This window comes from Armigeres subalbatus, chromosome 2 (genome assembly GCF_024139115.2).
Source record: "Armigeres subalbatus isolate Guangzhou_Male chromosome 2, GZ_Asu_2, whole genome shotgun sequence".
NCBI classification, from domain to species: domain Eukaryota; kingdom Metazoa; phylum Arthropoda; class Insecta; order Diptera; family Culicidae; genus Armigeres; species Armigeres subalbatus.
This window is the reverse complement of record NC_085140.1, coordinates 21,522,426-21,542,276: the sequence shown is the minus strand read 5'-3', so window position 1 is coordinate 21,542,276 and position 19,851 is coordinate 21,522,426. Positions and strand designations below refer to the sequence as shown.

Below are 19,851 nucleotides of genomic sequence, written 5' to 3'. Positions count from 1 at the left end.
GAAATTCGAAGGAATTTCCCAAGGAAATTCGAAGGAATTTCCCAAGGAAATTTGAAGGAATTTCCCAAGGATTTCGAAGGAATTTCCCAAGGAAATTCGAAGGAATTTCCCAAGGAAATTCGAAGGAATTTCCCAAGGAAATTCGAAGGAATTTCCCAAGGAAATTCGAAGGAATTTCCCAAGGAAATTCGAAGGAATTTCCCAAGGAAATTCGAAGGAATTTCCCAAGGAAATTCGAAAGAATTTCCCAAGGAAATTCGAAAGAATTTCCCAAGGAAATTCGAAAGAATTTCCCAAGGAAATTCGAAAGAATTTCCCAAGGAAATTCGAAGGAATTTCCCAAGGAAATTCGAAGGAATTTCCCAAGGAAATTCGAAGGAATTTCCCAAGGAAATTCGAAGGAATTTCCCAAGGAAATTCGAAGGAATTTCCCAAGGAAATTCGAAGGAATTTCCCAAGAAAATTCGAAGGAATTTCCCAAGGAAATTCGAAGGAAATTTTCAAGGAAATTCGGAGGAAATTCACAAGGAAATTCGAAGGAATTTCCCAAGGAAATTCGAAGGAATTTTCTAAGTAAATTCGAAGTAATTTCCTAAGGAAATTCGAAGGAATTTCCCAAGGAAATTCTAAGAAATTTCCCAAGGAAATATGAAGGAATTACCCAAGGAAATTGGAAGGAATTTCCCAAGGAAATTTGAAGGAATTTCCCAAGGAAATTTGACGGAATTTCCCAAGGAAATTCGAAAGAATTTCCCAAGGAAATTCGAAGGAATTTCCCAAGGAAAGTCGAAGGAATATCCCAAGGAAATTCGAAGGAATTTCCCAAGGAAGTTCGAAGGAATTTCCCAAAGAAATTCAGAGAAATGTTCACAAGGAAATTCGGAGGAATTTTCCAAGGAAATTCGGAGGAATTTCTCAAGGAAATTTGAAGGAATTTCCCAAGGAAATTCGAAGGAATTTCCCAAGAAAATTCGAAGGAATTTTCCAAGGAAATTCGAAGGAATTTCCCAAGGAAATTCGAAGGAATTTCCCAAGGAAATTCGAAGGAATTTCCCAAGGAAATTCGAAGGAATTTCCCAAGGAAATTCGAAGGAATTTCCTAAAGAAATTCGAAGGAATTTCCTAAAGAAATTCGAAGGAATTTCCTAAAGAAATTCGAAGGAATTTCCCAAGGAAATTCGAATGAATTTCCCAAGGAAATTCGAAGGAATTTCCCAAAGAAATTCGAAGGAATTTCCCAAGAAAATTCTAAGGAATTTTTCAAGGAAATTCGAAGGAAATTCCCAAGGAACGAATTTCCCTAGCTACACCTATGACTGTCATGCTCGAGATTGCGATTCCAGCGACGGCATTATTGTGCCAATTGTGGAGCAGTGCTACATCTGATCGCAATCCGATTCAATTTTTCTATATTTAAACTGCAATTTATTATGCAGTTCATGATTATTGTTGTCATCGGAGACGTCATTGCCTTCTGGACTGTTTTTTTATTTTCTTTTCCATTTGCACATTTTACGATTTCCACGCTACGAATACTGACGCGCGCGCGACCGAATGGGAAGACCATGACATACAGCAATGTATTTAGTCCATAATAATCGATTACCACTTTTGATTTTGTTATTGCTGTTGTAACTGGGCACCACTGCGCTACAATGCACAACAGTGCGCGTACCGGTCGGCGGTTGTTCGAAAACGGGGCTGACGCCTTGGCACGCAGATCGACGACCTCGCCCGGCAGAGCCGTCTGGTTCGTTTTGTTTGCATCGCTGCTTACCGTACGGACCACCCTTCGGAAAAACGCAACAGATCGGCGGAGGGACCGTACTGGGCTATCGTGACCCAAAAATCGGAATGTTTTTTTCTTTAGACTAGACCGTGAGCTGAGACGAGCGGTTGGGGAAATAATTTCGGCATGTGATGTTGCATCGATTTTATAAGGTTTCTCCCAATGACCGACTTTGGAAGTTTTTAGAAGTAATAGGTAACAGCTTAAAGGTCCATTTCGTTTCGGTAGCAGGAGGTTTTTAGCTGGACTATTAACGGCATTCGTTTAATTCGTACTTTTTGTGGTAAATTTGGCAGAAAAAATGAAAACAAAAAGCAAACCGCGGCTGGGAACAGTAGTTCGACACAAAAAGATGTCGATAAATCTTTTGCGCTCCACAAGTAGCGCTCATAGAGTAGTCAACAGGTTCAACTGGAGAGCTGGGCGAAATGGGCGAGAAAACACAGTTAGATTTGTTTTTGTTGCTGTAGCTTATTCATCCTACTGCACAGCTGATGGACGCGGTAGTTCAGAAAGCGGATAAACATCTTTTACGTCTACTATTTCCCTAGATGTTTAGTCTGACGCACAAGTGGTTTTTTAGAGCGATTAGCACCAGCGGTGTTAAGTTTTGACAATGTTGATGATGCGAATAAAATCGCTTTTTCAAATCAACACGTTCGATCCGTCGTCTATATGATTTTATGTAAATTTTCCTCAATAAAATGTGTTTTATTAGTAATAAATTTGATGATGGGATTATGAAGAAGAGACCAAAATAGTGTAGCTAATTGAATAAAATTGCCATGGATAAGTTCAGAAATCAATAAACTAATATTTTTTTGCAAACAATCAGCAAATAATATTACTGCAAAATAACTATACAATGTAACAAGTCTAAATAAGTTTATAAGAAATCCAAAACAAAATGTGAGATCTACACAAAACCTGTATACCACAATATGTTTCATTTGAAGATACCTACAGTGAACAGATATCCTTTCAGCTTCGCCGTCAAATCTTTCAATAGTACCATTTTACTCGACTTGTAACTGCTACTGTAATCGTTGGGATCGTTGATACTCATCGTGATTGCTGTCACTAATCAGTTCGATTCCCCACTTTCTTCTGCTGCGGCTTGTTTCGTGTCGTCGTTACCCCAGAATTAATCAATATCCTTGGGCTATCAATTTTCACCTCTTCAAATTATTACTCACTAGCAGCATTCCGCTACTGCTTCGTAATTCACTACCACAGGAACACTTGATCCAATTACACTCTCCTGTGCCAGACACCACCTGATGCAGTCAGTCAAGCCAGGGCTTTGCTTCGTGCTTCCTCAAGAGCGACACTCACTGCTCGCCATTCGTTCACACATTAGTAGCACGTTGTCGAAGCGTTGCGTTTTTCCCATCGCGCTGAATGAAAAAGCACAAACAAATTGCGCTCCTTTTTCCTTAATCAAAACATCTCAATTTCTTCGATAAACACCCTCTACATTTCCGACCATCCCCAGGTAAGCACAAACACACATGCTGGTTCGGTTGTTGACGTTTTGCGTTGATTGCTTTTTCTCAATCGGTCTGGGTTGGAAGCACTTGATCTTTTCTGCGTCCGAGGCGCACCTAACTAACTTGTTGGTCCACTGTGCTGCTTGCCGCGCTGCGGCTACAACCGTTGCTGCTGCTGCTGGTAGGGAGAAGGAATAGGAAGCGTTCGTAATGAGGTTGCAAAAAATAAGGAAAACTCGCATTGCAATCCCACACCGGACGATGAGGATGATGACACGACAACGACAACGGTGCGCGCGCGGTGGTTGGTGCCGATGTGTGCCTAGATTAGAGGGTTGTGCGCGTAATTACAACCCGATGCGGGCAGAGCAGAGGGAACGATGACCGACCGACCGACCGCCACTGAACAGGAGAAGGAAACGATCGTTCACGTTCCGTGTGCTGCTCTCGAAGTTAATAACTGATATGAAATGACGATTCTTTATTTTGGAGCCGTGATTTGAGCATTCAACAGGTGCAGAATCATGGTGTACTTTTCATGGATTTTCTTTGAATATAAAATGGAATATAAGCGGAACATAAACTAAATGTAAGGCGAATTGAACTTAAGAAAAAATACTACAAGTTATAAAAATTATTACATTATTATTACAGAGTTGAAAAGTTACTACAAGGACTCGCATATAAAGCAAAAATTTAGATTGGTAGTCATGTCTCACGTCTTTCGTCGAGCTTTTAACTTGCTATAAATGCAGCAGAAAAGCATTGCCTACGAGTTTCTCATACAAAATCATATCGTTTCACTAATTTACAGAATCAGCTCTAAACAGTGTGAAAAACCAATTAATGATTGTTTCTATGATAAAAACGTTTATCAACTGCTCTTAGCAATGGAAAACACCAAAATATTATGTCATGATCTAAATAGACGAGTGGAATGTTTTGAAAATCTGTGTTTATTTCACATTGCTCATGTGAAAAATGATTCATCATCAAAGCAAAATTTTAGCTTGGAAAAAGTTTCTAACATATCAAATCGGTTCAGAAGTCAGATCTCATAACAAAATTCTATCATAATTATATCAATATGTGCTACAAATTACAATATCTGCAATAAGTTTGTTATAAATTCTCTGTCCCTAGGCTAGGGGAAGAGATTCGGTTGTGAGCACCGTTGGGTTATAGGCACCCCTACGTATCTTTTGACAGATAATAGATGATGTCATTGTGACAACCGTCATTTGTTTGCTTTAGTAACATGATGTTTTGTGCTCAATATCAAACCAAATAGACATCTCTACTTTGAACTAAGAACGAATTTTTTTTTACAAGAAAAGCAATAATAATTTAATTTATATCTACAATGTTATGAAAACTCATATGTGAATATGTACATTTTATGTGGAAGATAATGATTTGAAAAATGTATTGGAGGTAACCACTTTTCCTTCGATGGGACTCGAACCCACAACCCTCAGTACGCTAGACAGGTGCATTAACCAACTTAGCTACGAAGGACCTCCGTCGGCCTTCGCAACCTAGCGGCTACTGAATGAGCTCGAGATTCCCAAATTGGACGCATAGTCAAATCACTCGCAATCCATTTCACAAGCCAACACTTCCACATGTGTATAGTACACGTTCACATTAGAGGAGCATGAGTATTTAGAATGTCTGGCGGCTACACACATTTTTCATCAGCAACTGTACTAATCAAGTGAGGTTGTGTGAGATATTTCATATTTGCCAGTCGGTCGTCAAGCTCAGACCCGACCGCATTGCGTAGGCAAGAGCGCGCAGCTCAATTTCAGTTCAATCAAAGTTAATTGCCTATATTCCGGGGATTAAACCACTCGACTTGGACATTAATTTACAATGTTATGAAAACTCATATGTGAATATGTACATTATGTGGAAGATAATGATTTGAAAAATGTATTGGAGGTAACCACTTTCACTTCGATGGAACTCGAACTCACGACCCTCAGTACGCTAGACTAATGCTTTAACCAACTAAGCTACGAAGGACCTCCGTCGACAAAAGAGCGCTCAAATTGATGTCTGTGTGTGCACGCACGTGCGTGTGTGGGCTATATCTAGCTCACTTTTTGGCACTTACCCTTATCCGATTTGCTTGCAACAAGTTCCATTCGACGGGGAATCCCATTGATTCCTATTGAAAATTGGCCAGATAGGACTATGGGCTCATATATTATGACCAATATATTTTTTATAACGAAAATTATTTTAAGCTTTTCGTGGAATGTATTTACTTGTCATAAGACGAGTTTGTACAATTCCACTACTTTATTGTACCTTCGACAGATACGTATTTCGACCTCAACAGTAAGGTCGTCTTCAGTGTCTCGTACTTGTCGAGTCAAGTACAATTGTATCATTTGTATAAACTCATTTTTTATACCAAAAATAAGTAAAAAAGTTTAGGAAATTTCATCTGATTATTTCCTATTGAAAATGGGCTAGATTGGATTATGGGCTCAAAAGTTATGGTCAAAACACCAAATACTAAATAATGCATGAGAAAGGCTATCGCTAGGTGGATTAATCAGGATTTTTCCAAATTTCTTTAGTAATCAAGACCATGAAGGTAAAGTGCTTTACGTTTAAGTCAGACACCCACTTGAAAAAGGTTTGTCCGACGAAGAAAGAACGTTTACGCGTTAATGCAATTCAACAGAAGCAAGCGATCGAGATGATGGAAGAAAAAAAGAAGCCACGACTGCCATCGGGAATGGTAATGATACCACCAACAACGGTGAACGAAACACAAAAATCAAACTGAAAGCGAAAAAATTGAACGCAATGCAACATCCATTGGTTCCGTTACAAAGCAGAACGCAAACCTGACGGAAAAGGAAGTGAACAAAAAGGAAAGGAATATGGATGGGAGAAAAATGGGAAGTTTGGGAAAGGGACCCTTGAAGAGGGCATACAACGTATACAACACGTGCAAACGCTCATAGCTCCTTACCACAACGCATTATGAACAACAGAATACTTTGAAGGTTCAAGTTTCTGTAGTCAATTTCACTTACTTAGTAAGTGTTTACCAAATATTTGGAAACGCAGTGGCGCATAAACTGGGCAGTTACATATCAGATGATAATTCATTCATTTATTTAGTTAACATCTAAACAGATAACACTGAATCAACAATTTGACGACACAATGCACGGTTCGAGGCCGCATCTCTCCATCCTCGGATACGCCCCACGCTCGCCAAGTCGTTCTGCACCTGGTCTGCCCATCTCGCTCGCTGCGCTCCACGCCGTCTCGTACCTGCCGGATCGGAAGCAAACACCATCTTTGCAGGGTTGCTGTACGGCATTCTTGCAACATGTCCTGCCCATCGTATCCTTTCGGCTTTAGCTACCTTCTGGATACTGGGTTCGCCGTAGAATTGAGCGAACTCGTGGTTCATTCTTCGCCGCCACACACTGTCTTCTTGCACACCACCAAAGATGGTCCTAAGCACCCGTCTCTCGAATACTACGAGTGCTTGCAAGTCCTCCTCGAGCATATCAGATGATAAGAAGGATTCATAAACATCACAGACAAATTATTCAACACGTTGAACATTTGCCATGTGATAGTTGAGTCGGCAGTGACCTGTCAAGGACTTGACTAAGACACTGCAATTCTATTTAGACAGATTAGCTAAATAGTCTGCTACTACCGGAGATGGCTCTCGGACATACAATTTTGTTTGTCGACATGAATCCAAACTACTCCAATACCGTTTGTGCTGAGTGGAAGCCCAAGAGCTAATCAAACGCTTCACCCAACACTTAGATATTGGAATAGCTGGCTCAGGACAAATAAAGTCTTGTGATGCTCCAGTGCGAGCTAACTCATCAGCCAATTCGTTTCCAGCTATGGAAGAATGGCCAGGTGCCCATATAAGGTGTAACGTATTAACTGAATTCGGTTCCTCAATTTGAGTTCGACAATATTGAAATTACTAACTTCGACCTTTAGTTGGCCGAAGCGAGAGCTTTGATAGCTGCTTGGCTATCTGAGTAGAAGTATATTACTTTGCCCATTATGTGTTTCTGCAGTGTGGATTGCACTCCATACATAATGGCAAATATTTCCGCTTGAAATACAGTGCAGTGTCTACGCAGTGAGTGGGAGTGCTCCAATCGGAGCTCACGCGAGTAGACACCTGCACCCGCTCTACCTTCGAAGAGGGAGCCGTCAGTGTAACAAACAATGCTGTCTGACATACTTCTTTCCAAATAACCAGATGTCCACTCATCCCGCGAGATGAATTGTGTTGAAAATGTCCGATAAGGAAAACTACTAGCGAGTGTGAGATCACTTGGAGCGAGGACAGTTCTGTCCCAATCAACCATGAGCTGTAACAATGAAGTGTGTGTAGAACTGCGGTTTACAAAATTTCTACTAATCTTTGATAAAAACCCGGGATCTTGAAAATCGACAGATGCATTGTATTTAAATAAGTCTGTATGGCAGATTTCATCGAAAACGGTGTCAATCAATAAAGAAATAAGTAACTGGAAGGCCCCTTCATAGGCAGGAAAGTCAGTCGCCTTACGTTTTCTGCCCTGGAATGGCCGTATGCAGCCAGATGTCAACTGACTGGCATCGAAACTATGAGACAGCGTAGGAGAACCGCGAAAACTGCTTTTGTTACCGAAGTTCTGATTGGAGAAGCGGATGTCCCCAATATTTTGGCGCAAATGGCTATCAATGCGTATTTCCAGAACAATTACTTGAAGAAAAACCTTACAATCTTTTTTTTAGGAAACTTTGAGATTTTTTTTCTCGGGGTTATTCAGAACAAATTACCCAACAATTCTCGAAATTCGAACAATTTCTTGAGATTTTCGCAAGGCGTAAAAAATTTCAAATCCTCTGTTAAGTGAATGTCTTATTCGTCGCTAATGCTAGTAGTTAAATATACTCTATGCGACCACTGCTCAAAGACGGTTATCCTGTTTTTTAACCACTTTCCGAGAAAATGTATATCAGTTTTCACCAAAAAAAAATCCGAGGAATTTTCTCGTTGATATTATGAAGCATTTCTCAAGGTGATTAAACAAAATCCATGGTATCGGGCTTGGTAGTCATATGGCTACTGCTTCTGCCTCATACGCAGGAGGTCGTGGGTTCAATCCCTGGAACATTCTCCTACTTTGTATCTTTCTCTATATATCTCATGTTCTAGCAATCGCTAGAATTGGATATGGACTCCATACCGTTTCCATTTCTATTCCTATACCTTCAACTTGAATATTCTAGCAGAAATCTGCGAAGTTCTGCTTATGTTAAATGAGATCATCAGTACTTGTACATTGAAGATGTGTGCTAGTCCCAAGCAAACATCTGTTGGTTCCCTGTGCAAGAACAGCTGATCTGGTCATAATGGAGTAGCAACTACGAGCAGTCAATCAAGCTCAAGCTCAAGTGATTAAACAAAATCCATGGAAAACTAAATTCAAAAGATTTTTTTTTCGGAGAGCTCGGGATACAGTTCGGTATGAATATTGAAAAATATTCCGGAGATATTCATTAGATTTTTCAGGAAATGTTCCAAAATGGTCATGAAAAGAACCAGGAAACAATTGAACCGTTTGTTTGCATATGTGACATTTTTGGCCAAAATGAGATTTTTATATATTCTGAATCCTCGTCCAATAATTCGTATTCTGGCAAAAAAATCATTTTTGTTTTTGTTCAGAAATGCATGATTTTTTTTTCGTTTGTTTGAGAAACTGTATATGTACATGCACTTTAAATAGCAATTATAGAGTACTGCTTACCATTTTCGCACTGAAAGTACCCCAGGATGTTGAGTTTTACCGAAAACTATTGATCTGTATTAGGGTGGCTCAAATTAGTATGGGAAAAACCTTTTTCAATTTTTTTGATGGGCCGCGAGCATTTCTCTGAAGTAGGGTTTGAGCAAATTTCGTTTCTTTTACCTTTGAAAAGAAATAAATTCACCCCTACAACACTCCAGTAAAATGCTAATTTCTTTGCGTAATAAACTCTAATCTTCTCGCGGTTTTCAGCATAACATTCTGTATTTAATTCTACAAGAACTGAATGAGTATCATGGTTCTTAATCGTAAATTGTGCCGTCCAACTGCAAATCACTGTTTTTGGATGTTTCTGCATACATTTTTCCATATAAACTTCCAACGAGTTTAGCACCGCCCAAACGTTGACCGATATGGCAGAAATTTTGTCCAGAGCATCAGGGCATCAAATAGAACCGAATAAGAGGGCGGCCCATCAAAAAATTGAAAAATGCGTTTTTTGACCCACCCTAATCTGTATCGACGAAATCGAAAAATTCGGTGCCAATTTGTGTAAAAAATAGTTTTTTGTTCAACCGTCTAAGACGAGTTTAGTACTTTCCATTTAATTCCACTACGTTTTGTTATATTTGTACACCCAACCGGCGGTTGTTAGATTTCCTAACAATTATGTATAAGAATCTAACAAAACCTGTATAAGAACTGGGCATATGCGAAATTGTTAGATTCTTATACAAAAAATGTAAGCTCGCAAACAAATATTGTTAGAAAAGCTTACAAAATTGTTAGGGTCTTATACAATACTTGTATAAGAATCTAACAATTTCGCATATGCCCAGTTCTTATACAGGTTTTGGTAGATTCTTATACAGAATTGTTAGAAAATCTAACATTCGCCGGTTGGGTGAGATACTTATTTCGACCGCAACTGTGTGGTCGTCTCCAGTGTCTCGTATTTGACCAGACTTAAAAAAAAATTGAAAAAAAAAAAAATGATTTGTAACCAGTGGTTCCAAATTGGACTTCCACCGCAAGGTTTATTTTGATCACTTGCAAAACCACAGTGTACTCCGACACCCGGTAACTCACGTTACAGCGTGGTTTGAGCGTGGGCAGAAGATGAGAGCACACCCTAGTTCTCTCATTTCACAGTAGATGGAACCGGAAGTGTTGCCAAAATGAGTGGTAGCTTCGGCAATGATCGTTACCCTCGTCGTAATTTCCCGATCTGCTGAGCTCAGCTATTAGGCAAGGAAGATTATTCGGTCCGTGACTACAAGCGGGAGTAGTAGTGCGCGCCGTGTTTTTCCCAATATTTAGTAAAAGTTAGTGAATTATTAAGTCACATGTGGTGTATAAACTAAGTTGTGCTTGTTCTTTTCAGGAAATAGAAAAACTAAAGTTATTAGCTAAAAAGCTTAGTTAATAGTAGTAGCAAATAGTGGTGGCACGAAATTAGTACGGAATAGATTGTGAGTACGGTGATCTTTGTTAGTAAAATCCTACGTCAAAAGTGTAGTTAAATTATTGTTCAGTTTTTTTCTTATTGTTAATTGAGATAGGAGTGTTTAAGCAGAGCAAAAAACCAGTGTATTTGAATTATATACACTCAACAAGGAAAAGGCACTTAGTCTTTAGGCAAACGAATATTTAATAGGAGAGCCAAGAAAGTGACGTCACATGGGGTCTAATCACGTGGGCAGGTCCTAGTGGGCCTTTTACTTCTCTTCTATTTCTTGGTGCAACAGGTGGTGATTTGGCATTCCCCAGGGCGAAAGTTGGACCGATTCCCTAACCTGCGCACGCAAATTCCCGCCGCAAGCTATAGTTCTGGACCGGATTGGGATCTTTTCAACATCGCCGGCGTTCCGATCGAGCCACGTGGATAGGTCGCCATTGTGAAACGGGCCGGACCGCACCTTTGTTCCGAGCCGTCGGCCATTGCTCTCGCCAATCGTTTACCGTCGTCGAACCCCACGCCAGCTCGCCGAAGTCAGTCCGAAAACAGCCGGCGTACACCACAAGCCAGATAGCTTCGTCCGAAATCAAGCCGGGGACCGTCACCAACGCCACAAGCCAGCTCGTACCACCAGGAAGTCAATTCGGGAATCGCCGTCGAGCACGGCCAGCCAGCTCGTACTGTCAAAATTCGAGCTCGCCCGCCGCCGATGAAGAAGTCCCGCTCGTACCGTTCGAAATCGAGCCTAAACCGTCACCGATTACCCGATTACCGGAATTGCGTCCACCGTCAACCCCGAGCGCCTCTGCCAAGTCGGAGCCCCCTCGTACCGTCCAGAATGAGCATGAGCATGAGCATGAGCAGGATGACCATACAATTCGTAGTTGCTACTCCGTGATTGACCAGAACGATCGAAGTTGCACAAGGAACCAATAGATGGAGACTGGGATTGGTTTCACATCATCAATGTGCACAATGCGAGGGTTCTGTTATTCAAAGAGTCAATAACGGCGCCGGCCACGTCCTTATGGTCATCGGGGAAGGGAAGGAATATTTGTGTGACATTCGTTGTTACTAGAGACCGAGAACACCTCTGCATCTCCACGAATGTCACAGGAGTTGGACGTTGTTGGTAAGGAAGGGTAAGGATAAAAGTAACATAGGTCTGGATTCACATTGGTATGTGATATGATCTATGAAACTGTGGACAATAAATTTACAGACACTACTACAACATGGATAGAATTATTAAGATACAGTTTTAATTAGTATAGAAACGAACATTAGCTCATTTCTTGTTCTAGCATTGTTCTAGCATATAAAGCGGAGAGGAAGAAACATTAAACAAATGAAATAATATATGAAACATGTAGAGTATTGGGTTCATTACCAATAACATGTTCCCATATCAATCATACATATTTGTAAAATGAGCGATGTAGTCGCAATATGTGTCGTTTTATTATTGAAACTAAAAAAAAAAGAAGATAATGGTTTCCATTTAGCCTTGCGAGCAAATGATTGTCGATCCCGGTCTAGCATGTTTTCGGGTGGAAAACATTCTCGACACCCTGGAATAAATGTATCTTGTGTGGCAAGCAAAATGCATATACTAATAAGTTGAAAAACATGCCAAGCTTTAGTTGAAATGTAGAGCCATTTAGAGGAAAACAAAACAGTTTGAGCTCCAACTCATTGTATGTGATGGTGATTGATATGGGTACATGAGATTAATTCAAGGAGCAGTAAACCTATAAAGGGTGAGAAAAATGAAACCGAAAAGAGATCGTGTAGAAATATTTTATAAATATGTACCAGTATTCTGTATGGTCTATAATTATTAGCGGTCAGGATAAATGTGTAATTGTTTGACATTGTTGAGTAAAATTTGACAAAATTCATGCAGCGACATATAGCGATTTAATATTTCTATTGTGTGTATTTGTTGAAAAATAATGACAGCTAATACAAAAACTGATACCTTGAACCATCGAAAGATATCAAAATGTATCAATATCTACAACTATCTCAATTCCCAATGACGTGTGTGTTACAGATCTTGCTAATTGTTCCATAAGCACTTCACTGTTCAAAGCCACAGAGAAGATTTCTTTTGATTGACTGTACCTACGAATCGACTAATTGAAAGGCTATGGAATTTATTGGCGTGTTGTGAGATGAATACAGCAGAAAAGACTTTAGTTGTTGTAGAAGTAAAAACAAGTAAACAGAAATTACACCTCTTTCGATACGAAAATTATTTCAAGATTTTTGGTGGAATGTAATTACTTGTCATAGTCTGCACTACTCCACCTAACTCCACCACCCCACTGCACCCCCGACAGACATGCACCTCGACCCCAACAGCAGGGCCACCTCCAGCGTCTCGCGCCAAACGCACAATAAAGTAGCGGAACCAAATGGAACAGCACAAGCTCGTCCTATGACCTCTTTCGATCCCACCACCCTCTACCTACCCTACCCACTACCCTCTAGAGCCTACAAAGGAAAAACAACATGAAACACGCTCACCAAATTAATCTTTCGCCTTGCAGTTCGAAGCCTGCAGGAACAGCACTTTAAATATGCTAGTTCACCATTTGTATTTAAAAACTACACACGCGCTTCAGGTTTCATACATTTCGCGATCGTAATTAATATCCACGAAATCCACTAAACACAATAGAAAAAAATCACCATCAATAGAACACAGAATCGGCTGGGTGGCGTAGCCCGATTCACCACCCGCCGAATCTTGCAAAATGCCGAAAACGAGACAAACCGACGCGAAAACAAAATTACGTGCGTCCACAACCATGGCACACTCGGATCCAGTTCAGCCCCCTCGTACCGTCCAGAATTGAGTCAAACCCGTCGCCGAACAGCGGAATTTTGTCCACCTTCAAGCCCGAGCGCCTCTGCCAAGCTGAATGCTTCTTGCGCCATCCGAAATTGGGCCTGAATCGTCGCTATCCTGTGCACCAGAAGCCGAGAAGCGTTGCAGCCGTCGTCCCACCTGCGCACCCCCCCCCCCCCTTTGATTATTTTCGTGTTTCAAAAAAGTCAAACATCGACTGCTTTGGTCAAACACTTAACGAAGTCCGATTGAGCTGAAATTTTGCATAGGCACTTTTGAGCACTACCAGTTTTTGAAATTCAAAAGGTCGATCTCCATTGGCACCCTAATATGCAGTTTCCTCAATAAATTGTCTTTCTGACAAACGGCTTTGAAGACGATTTGCGGGGCATACATCTAATTGGATATATCCATCCAGTGATCCCTATAAACTTTAGTCTTGGATTGTGAAACCTTAGATGATTTTTAGTTACATCTCTTCGCTTTCTCGTCAAATTTTGTCACGCAGTTTCAAATTGTGTGATTTTATGATGCACCCTTCGATGATTCAGTTCCCTAACCAGGGCCGGACTTTGTCGGAAGCGGGCCCCGGGGCCGCCAGTTTTCGGGGCTCCCAAATGTACGTAAAAGGTTGATTTTAGTACATAAGGTTTTGTGGAAGCCGTGTTGGTACAATCATGCTCAAATCCTAATCATCGAAGCCTCTTGCACGAGCTAACATGCTTGCGATTTTGCAGGGAGAGTATCGCGCTTGAGCTTTTAACGCAGAATCGCCTCGTTTCGCTCATTCACCGAAAATTGATTTCGCTCCCAAAAAACGTCAGAACCCAATTGAAGCGTATGCCATGTTTACGAATTGAGTTATTATGTTTTGTTTCAAGAAAATAAAGTTAATTCAACGAATTAAAAGAAAAAAACACATAGAAATCATGCAATGATGCTAAGAGCAAGTTGAATCATGAGGGATTCTCTGTGTGCATGAGTCGGGTTGGGTTTGACTCGCGCTTGATTTGAATCCTGCATGAGATTTGGGAATTTAAGTTTTTTTTTAGAGCGGGGAGGGATCTCGAACTATCGTAGAAACATTTTCTGTTTTCAAAAACCTTCCCCTTGCAGGGGGACTCACATGCAAATGAAACACAAATTTCTGCATAACTCGGGAAACAATCAAGCAAATGGAACACAATTTGGCATGTAAAAAAAGAAGTTTCGTCGTTTGCTCTGCCAAATGAAATCGAATTGCAGAGCAAACGATAAAATTTAAATTATGGATCCAAAATAAATGTTTGTGCTAACTAATTAATTTCGGGAGATTTTTATACGGTTTTCTTCAGTAATTTATTTTGCTTCAGAAATTTATTGAATTTTTAGGAGTTCCTCCTTAGCTTTCTCCTGCACTTCCCAGGAGTTTCTCCGAGAGAATTTTCCAGAAAATACTCTCAGGGGATCTTCCCAGCATTCCTCCAAAAGCTTCCATTAGAATTCCTCCACTGGGACGCATTCAGCATTCAGTTCCTTCTGATATTGCTCTTGAACAGTCCCTTCTCAAGGAGTTGCTCCTTGAGTTCCTATACAAATTTCTCCTAGATTTCCTCGAGAAAATCCCCAGGTCCTCTAGTATTCTTCTGAAAGTTACTACTAGATTTTTTATTGGAGGAATTGGTCCTAGTAGAATTTTCAGAAAAAAAGAAAGATTTACGAAGGAATTTGTCGAGAAATTAGCGAAGGAAACGATCATATTTTTGACATTGAGATTTTGTTAGAGTAAATTATAAAGATTTGTGTATGATTAGATATTTGAAGAACATTTCTATAATCACCTGCTGGAGATAACACCCATCGTCTATTCCACGAAAATCAGATGGTGGGCCGAGCATGTAGCCAAAGCAACAATCTGGGCAACGATTCAGAGAAAAAAAATATTTTCGATAGTGAGCCAACTGGTACATAAAGCGAACAAAGAGATTTGCGTAGACTACGTGTCTGGGGATGACGAATGGCTATGTAAAAAAAGTAATGTAATGGCTTCTATGTAACGTATAGGACTCATAGAAAAATCCAAGCACTCTATAATAACTGTATGAAATGAGAAAATTTAGGAATGTTTTAGGCAGTAGAAGATTTGCAATATGCTAAAAAATAATCATAAATGTACTGTCATTCTGTGCTACATGTGTTACAGATAAAACTCGAATAAAAGAAATTTTTACCAAACCAAAGAAATGCGTTATCAAACCGCAAGAGCAAATACAGCTCTAAAATATTCGCTTGCCAACGACGACAATCCCAGATCCCAGTCGACGCCTTGCGGCACCTTTCGCCAACTTCCGTTAGTAGCAAATCTGCTGTTGCTTTTTAATTTCTCTCGGCTCTGTCGAAGCTGTCGAATCCGCGTTCCAGGAAGATGCAACCCACGCATAACATCACCACCATCGTCATCGTCGTCGCCGTAGTAATGTAGTTCGGTCGATTGGCATATAATAAACAAAAATGACAACCAGTACCAATGATGCCGGGCTGGTGTTTTCCACAAATCAGATAGGAAGGGAAACACCGATGATCGATCCTGCTATTGAAGAAACGGTCTCTCTGGGGGGCTTGGCGACGAAATCGTATTTTTGAAATCAGCTTCTTTAGGATTTATCTGTTTGAATTAAATTTACTGCAAAATATTTTTTTTTGTGGGTTAATTCACAGCACTAACTGAGACAACAAAATCTGTGGCTAAATTGACTGAAATTTACAAATGGAAGCAAACATACAGAACGATGCTAAATTTTAAGATTGGATTAACACTTGACGATTAACATTTGACCGCAAACAATTTGGATGAACTGACAACCATTCGATACAATTTGGTTTAGTAAAGCGAATAAATGAATCGTAGGAGAACTGTGTCGCTGTACGTCGTCGTGGTGAGATGCGATAAAAAGTGCAGACAAAAAAAAAGTTGTTGGCGGGCGTTATGCGCGAATGACGTGACGGGAGCAACGATTGATGCAGGGGAGAGGTGATGCTGAGGCCACAGAGGAAGCTCTACACGGCTCGATGGGTGGATGTTACGTCTGGCGATCGAGATTGGAACTTCCCAAGCACCGTCGTCGTTGACGACGAGCAGCAGCACGATAACCCAGTGCAGATAGATAGGCGGGTAGATATACACAAAGATAGAAAGTAAAGTAAGTTGATTTTCCGATCTGATAGATTGACTGGCGCTGCTGGCTCGATTTTAGAGCAATTGTGTGGGATGGCATCGACGACGGTGTTTGTATTGCTATGGGAAATTGTGTTGATTTCCTGGCGGTGGGAAATAACTTCACCAGGGCAACTATGTTCGATAATCAGGTTTGAGGTCGGTGCTGTGGAAATTCGGGTTGTTAGGTTTATGCAATCAATTTTCGATTTTCCTGCTCTTCGTGTGTAGTTTTTGTTATATAACGATGCGCGGTTCAGATAGTTGTCGTCATAAACACTGAAATAGAAAATGCTGAGAAGAACAACTTATCTCACATAAACATCATTCTGCGGCTGGATTGTTTACATCGCAATTTAGACACCTATGGCTAATGCTATCCAATTTACTTCAATCTAGTTTGAAACTCATCTACAACTTCTTGGAAATACAAGCCGTCAGCTGCGGCACACGTCATCATTGCCATCACACAAACGACACAATCGTAATGTCTCTTGGCCGACATTAAGTCAAACTGGACTAAGTGACATTTCTTTTTTATTATTTTGAAGAATAACCTGGGGCCATACTCTCTACTATTTGAATCAGATTGTTATCAACTGTATTTTTTCTTGCGAAAAGGAGATTAAAGTTAAATATTTAGTAGTAAGGATTGTAGATCTCTTGACCTTGTCACTTGCATTGTATACGACAAGCACGCCTTTTTCGCTGGTTTTGTACTTTTTACAATAGTGCAAGTTTGCTATATTTAGCGCAAACTATCTTTTTTTTTATTTTATTTTGCCACATAATGTTGTCTGACATCACACCGACCACCCATTCATGATCTTCCCGGATGGTGAAGGGAAATTTATTATTCCATTCATCTGAGGAAGATAATAATTCCACTTTTGCTCCTCCCGTTTAAATTTTTTGCACTGAATCTGTCCATCTTCATTCGCTGGACCCGTCCGTCGTAGTAGTACACGATAAGTACCTCTCTGCGAGTTCGCTTCTCTCCGCTTGAATGTCATATCATGAGGCTCTACGTACGAGCGAGCACGAGGACAGGTGAAAAGTTCACGAGATCCAATAAATTCAATATCAAGGTGGGCAGTTTCTATACGCAGCTCACGGTGTTCCCAACATCGATGTTAACGAAAATAAGAATCAAATAATTGAAAGCTTAAATTTTTCAGTAAAATTAATTAACTTCGTTGATTTGTTACGGGAAAATTCTAAATCGATTTTTTTTGTATGCCAAATGTCTTAGAAATGCATGAAACGTCGAGATCTGGTGCTATCTCGAAAAAAAAATTGACTTTTTTGGACTACCTCGGATAATTTTTGGGACTTAAAAATTTAAAATGCATGAATATTCGAGACAACACCAGATCTTGACAATTCATGCATTTCTAGGATACTTGGCGTTGGCATAATTGTTTTTTTTTATCGATATCGAAAAAGTTCCAAAAGTTTTTAAAGTTTCAAAAAGTCAATTTTCACCAACATATTTTTTTTTTCGAGATAACATCAGATCTTGACGTTTCTTAGACATTTGGCATAAAAAATTCCTATTTCGAAATTTTCCGGATCCCCCAACCCCCTTCCCTTCTTTCGAATTTCCACCGAAGAATTCCTTCGAATTTCCACCGGGAGATTTATTCGAATTACCAACGGAAAATACTTTCGAATTTCCATCAGGAAAATCTTCAGAATTTCTAACGGAAAAATCTTTCGAATTTTTACCGGGAAATTCCTTGGAATTTTCACCAGGAAACTCCTTCGAATTTCCAGTGGGAAATTCCATCAAATTTCCAGTGGAAAATTCCTTCGAATGTCCCGAGGGAAATTCCATCGAATTTCCAGTAGGAAGTTGCTTCGAATTTCCATCGGGAAATTCCTTCAAATTTCTAACGGGAAAATCTTTCGCATTTCTACCGGGAAATTTCTTTGAATTTTCACAAGGAAACTCCTTCGAATTTCCAGTATGAAGTTCCATCGAACTTCCAGTGGGAAATTCCTTCAGAATATCCAGTGGGAAATTCCATCCGAATTTCCAGTAGGAAATTCCTTCCGAATTTCCAGTGGGAAATTCTTTCGAATTTCCATCGGGAAATTCTTTCGAATTTCCATCGGGAAATTCTTTCGAATTTCCATCGGGAAATTCTTTCGAATTTCTAACGGGAAAATCATTCGTATTTCTACCGGGAAATTCCTTCGAATTTTCACCAGGAAACTCCTTCGAATTTCCATCGGGAAATTCCTTATCATTTCCAGTGGAAATTCCTTTGAATTTCAAGTGGGAAATTTCTTAGAATTTCCAGTGGGAAATTCCTTCGATTTTCCAGTGGGAAATTCCTTCGATTTTCCAGTGGGAAATTCCTTCGATTTTCCAGTGGTAAATTCCTTCAGAATTTCCAGTGGGAAATTCCTTCAGAATTTCCAGTGGGAAATTCCTTCAGAATTTCAGTGGAAATTCTTCAGAATTTCCAGTGGGAAATTCCTTCAGAATTTCCAGTGGGAAATTCCTTCGAATTTCCAGTGGGAAATTCCTTCGAATTTCCAATGGGAAATTCCTTCGAATTTCCAGTGGGAAATTCCTTCGAATTTCCAGTGGGAAATTCCTTCGAATTTTCAGAAATTCCTTCGATTTTCCAGTGGGAATTCCTTCGAATTTCCAGAAATTCCTTCGATTTTCCAGTGGGAAATTCCTTCGATTTTCCAGTGGGAAATTCCTTCGATTTTCCAGTGGTAAATTCCTTCAGAATTTCCAGTGGGAAATTCCTTCAGAATTTCCAGTGGGAAATTCCTTCGATTTTCCAGTGGGAAATTCCTTCGATTTTCCAGTGGGAAATTCCTTCGATTTTCCAGTGGTAAATTCCTTCAGAATTTCCAGTGGGAAATTCCTTCAGAATTTCCAGTGGGAAATTCCTTCCGAATATCCAGTGGGAAATTCCTTCCGAATTTCCAGTGGGAAATTCCTTCGAATTTCCAGTGGGAAATTCCTTCGAATTTCCATCGGGAAATTCCTTCGAATTTCCAGTGGGAAATTCCTTCGAATTTCCAGTAGGAAATTCCTTCGAATTTCCAGTGGGAATTTCCTTCAGAATTTCAGTGGGAAATTCCTTCAGAATTTCCAGTGGGAAATTCCTTCAGAATTTCAGTGGGAAATTCCTTCAGAATTTCCAGTGGGAAATTCCTTCGAATTTCAGTGGGAAATTCCTTCAATTTCCAATGGAAATTCCTTCGAATTTCCAGTGGAAATTCCTTCGAA

The 19,851-nt window shown here is 40.1% G+C and overlaps 1 protein-coding gene across 4 annotated transcripts in view; it reads right to left on the bottom strand.

The window, feature by feature from the left end:
* Positions 1-19,851, bottom strand: part of LOC134218148 (serine/threonine-protein kinase N) — a 320,062-nt gene that overhangs the window by 198,935 nt on the left and 101,276 nt on the right. For 2 of the 4 annotated variants that reach the window (XM_062697028.1, XM_062697032.1), the window contains exon 2: positions 2,754-3,457. The exons of 1 other annotated variant lie outside the window; for it this stretch is intronic. In XM_062697028.1, coding sequence (XP_062553012.1) covers positions 2,754-2,855 — 102 coding nt within the window. In that variant the 5' untranslated portion in view covers positions 2,856-3,457. The remainder of the gene's footprint in view (positions 1-2,753; positions 3,458-19,851) is intronic. One more of the 4 variants, XM_062697029.1, reaches the window with a different exon arrangement.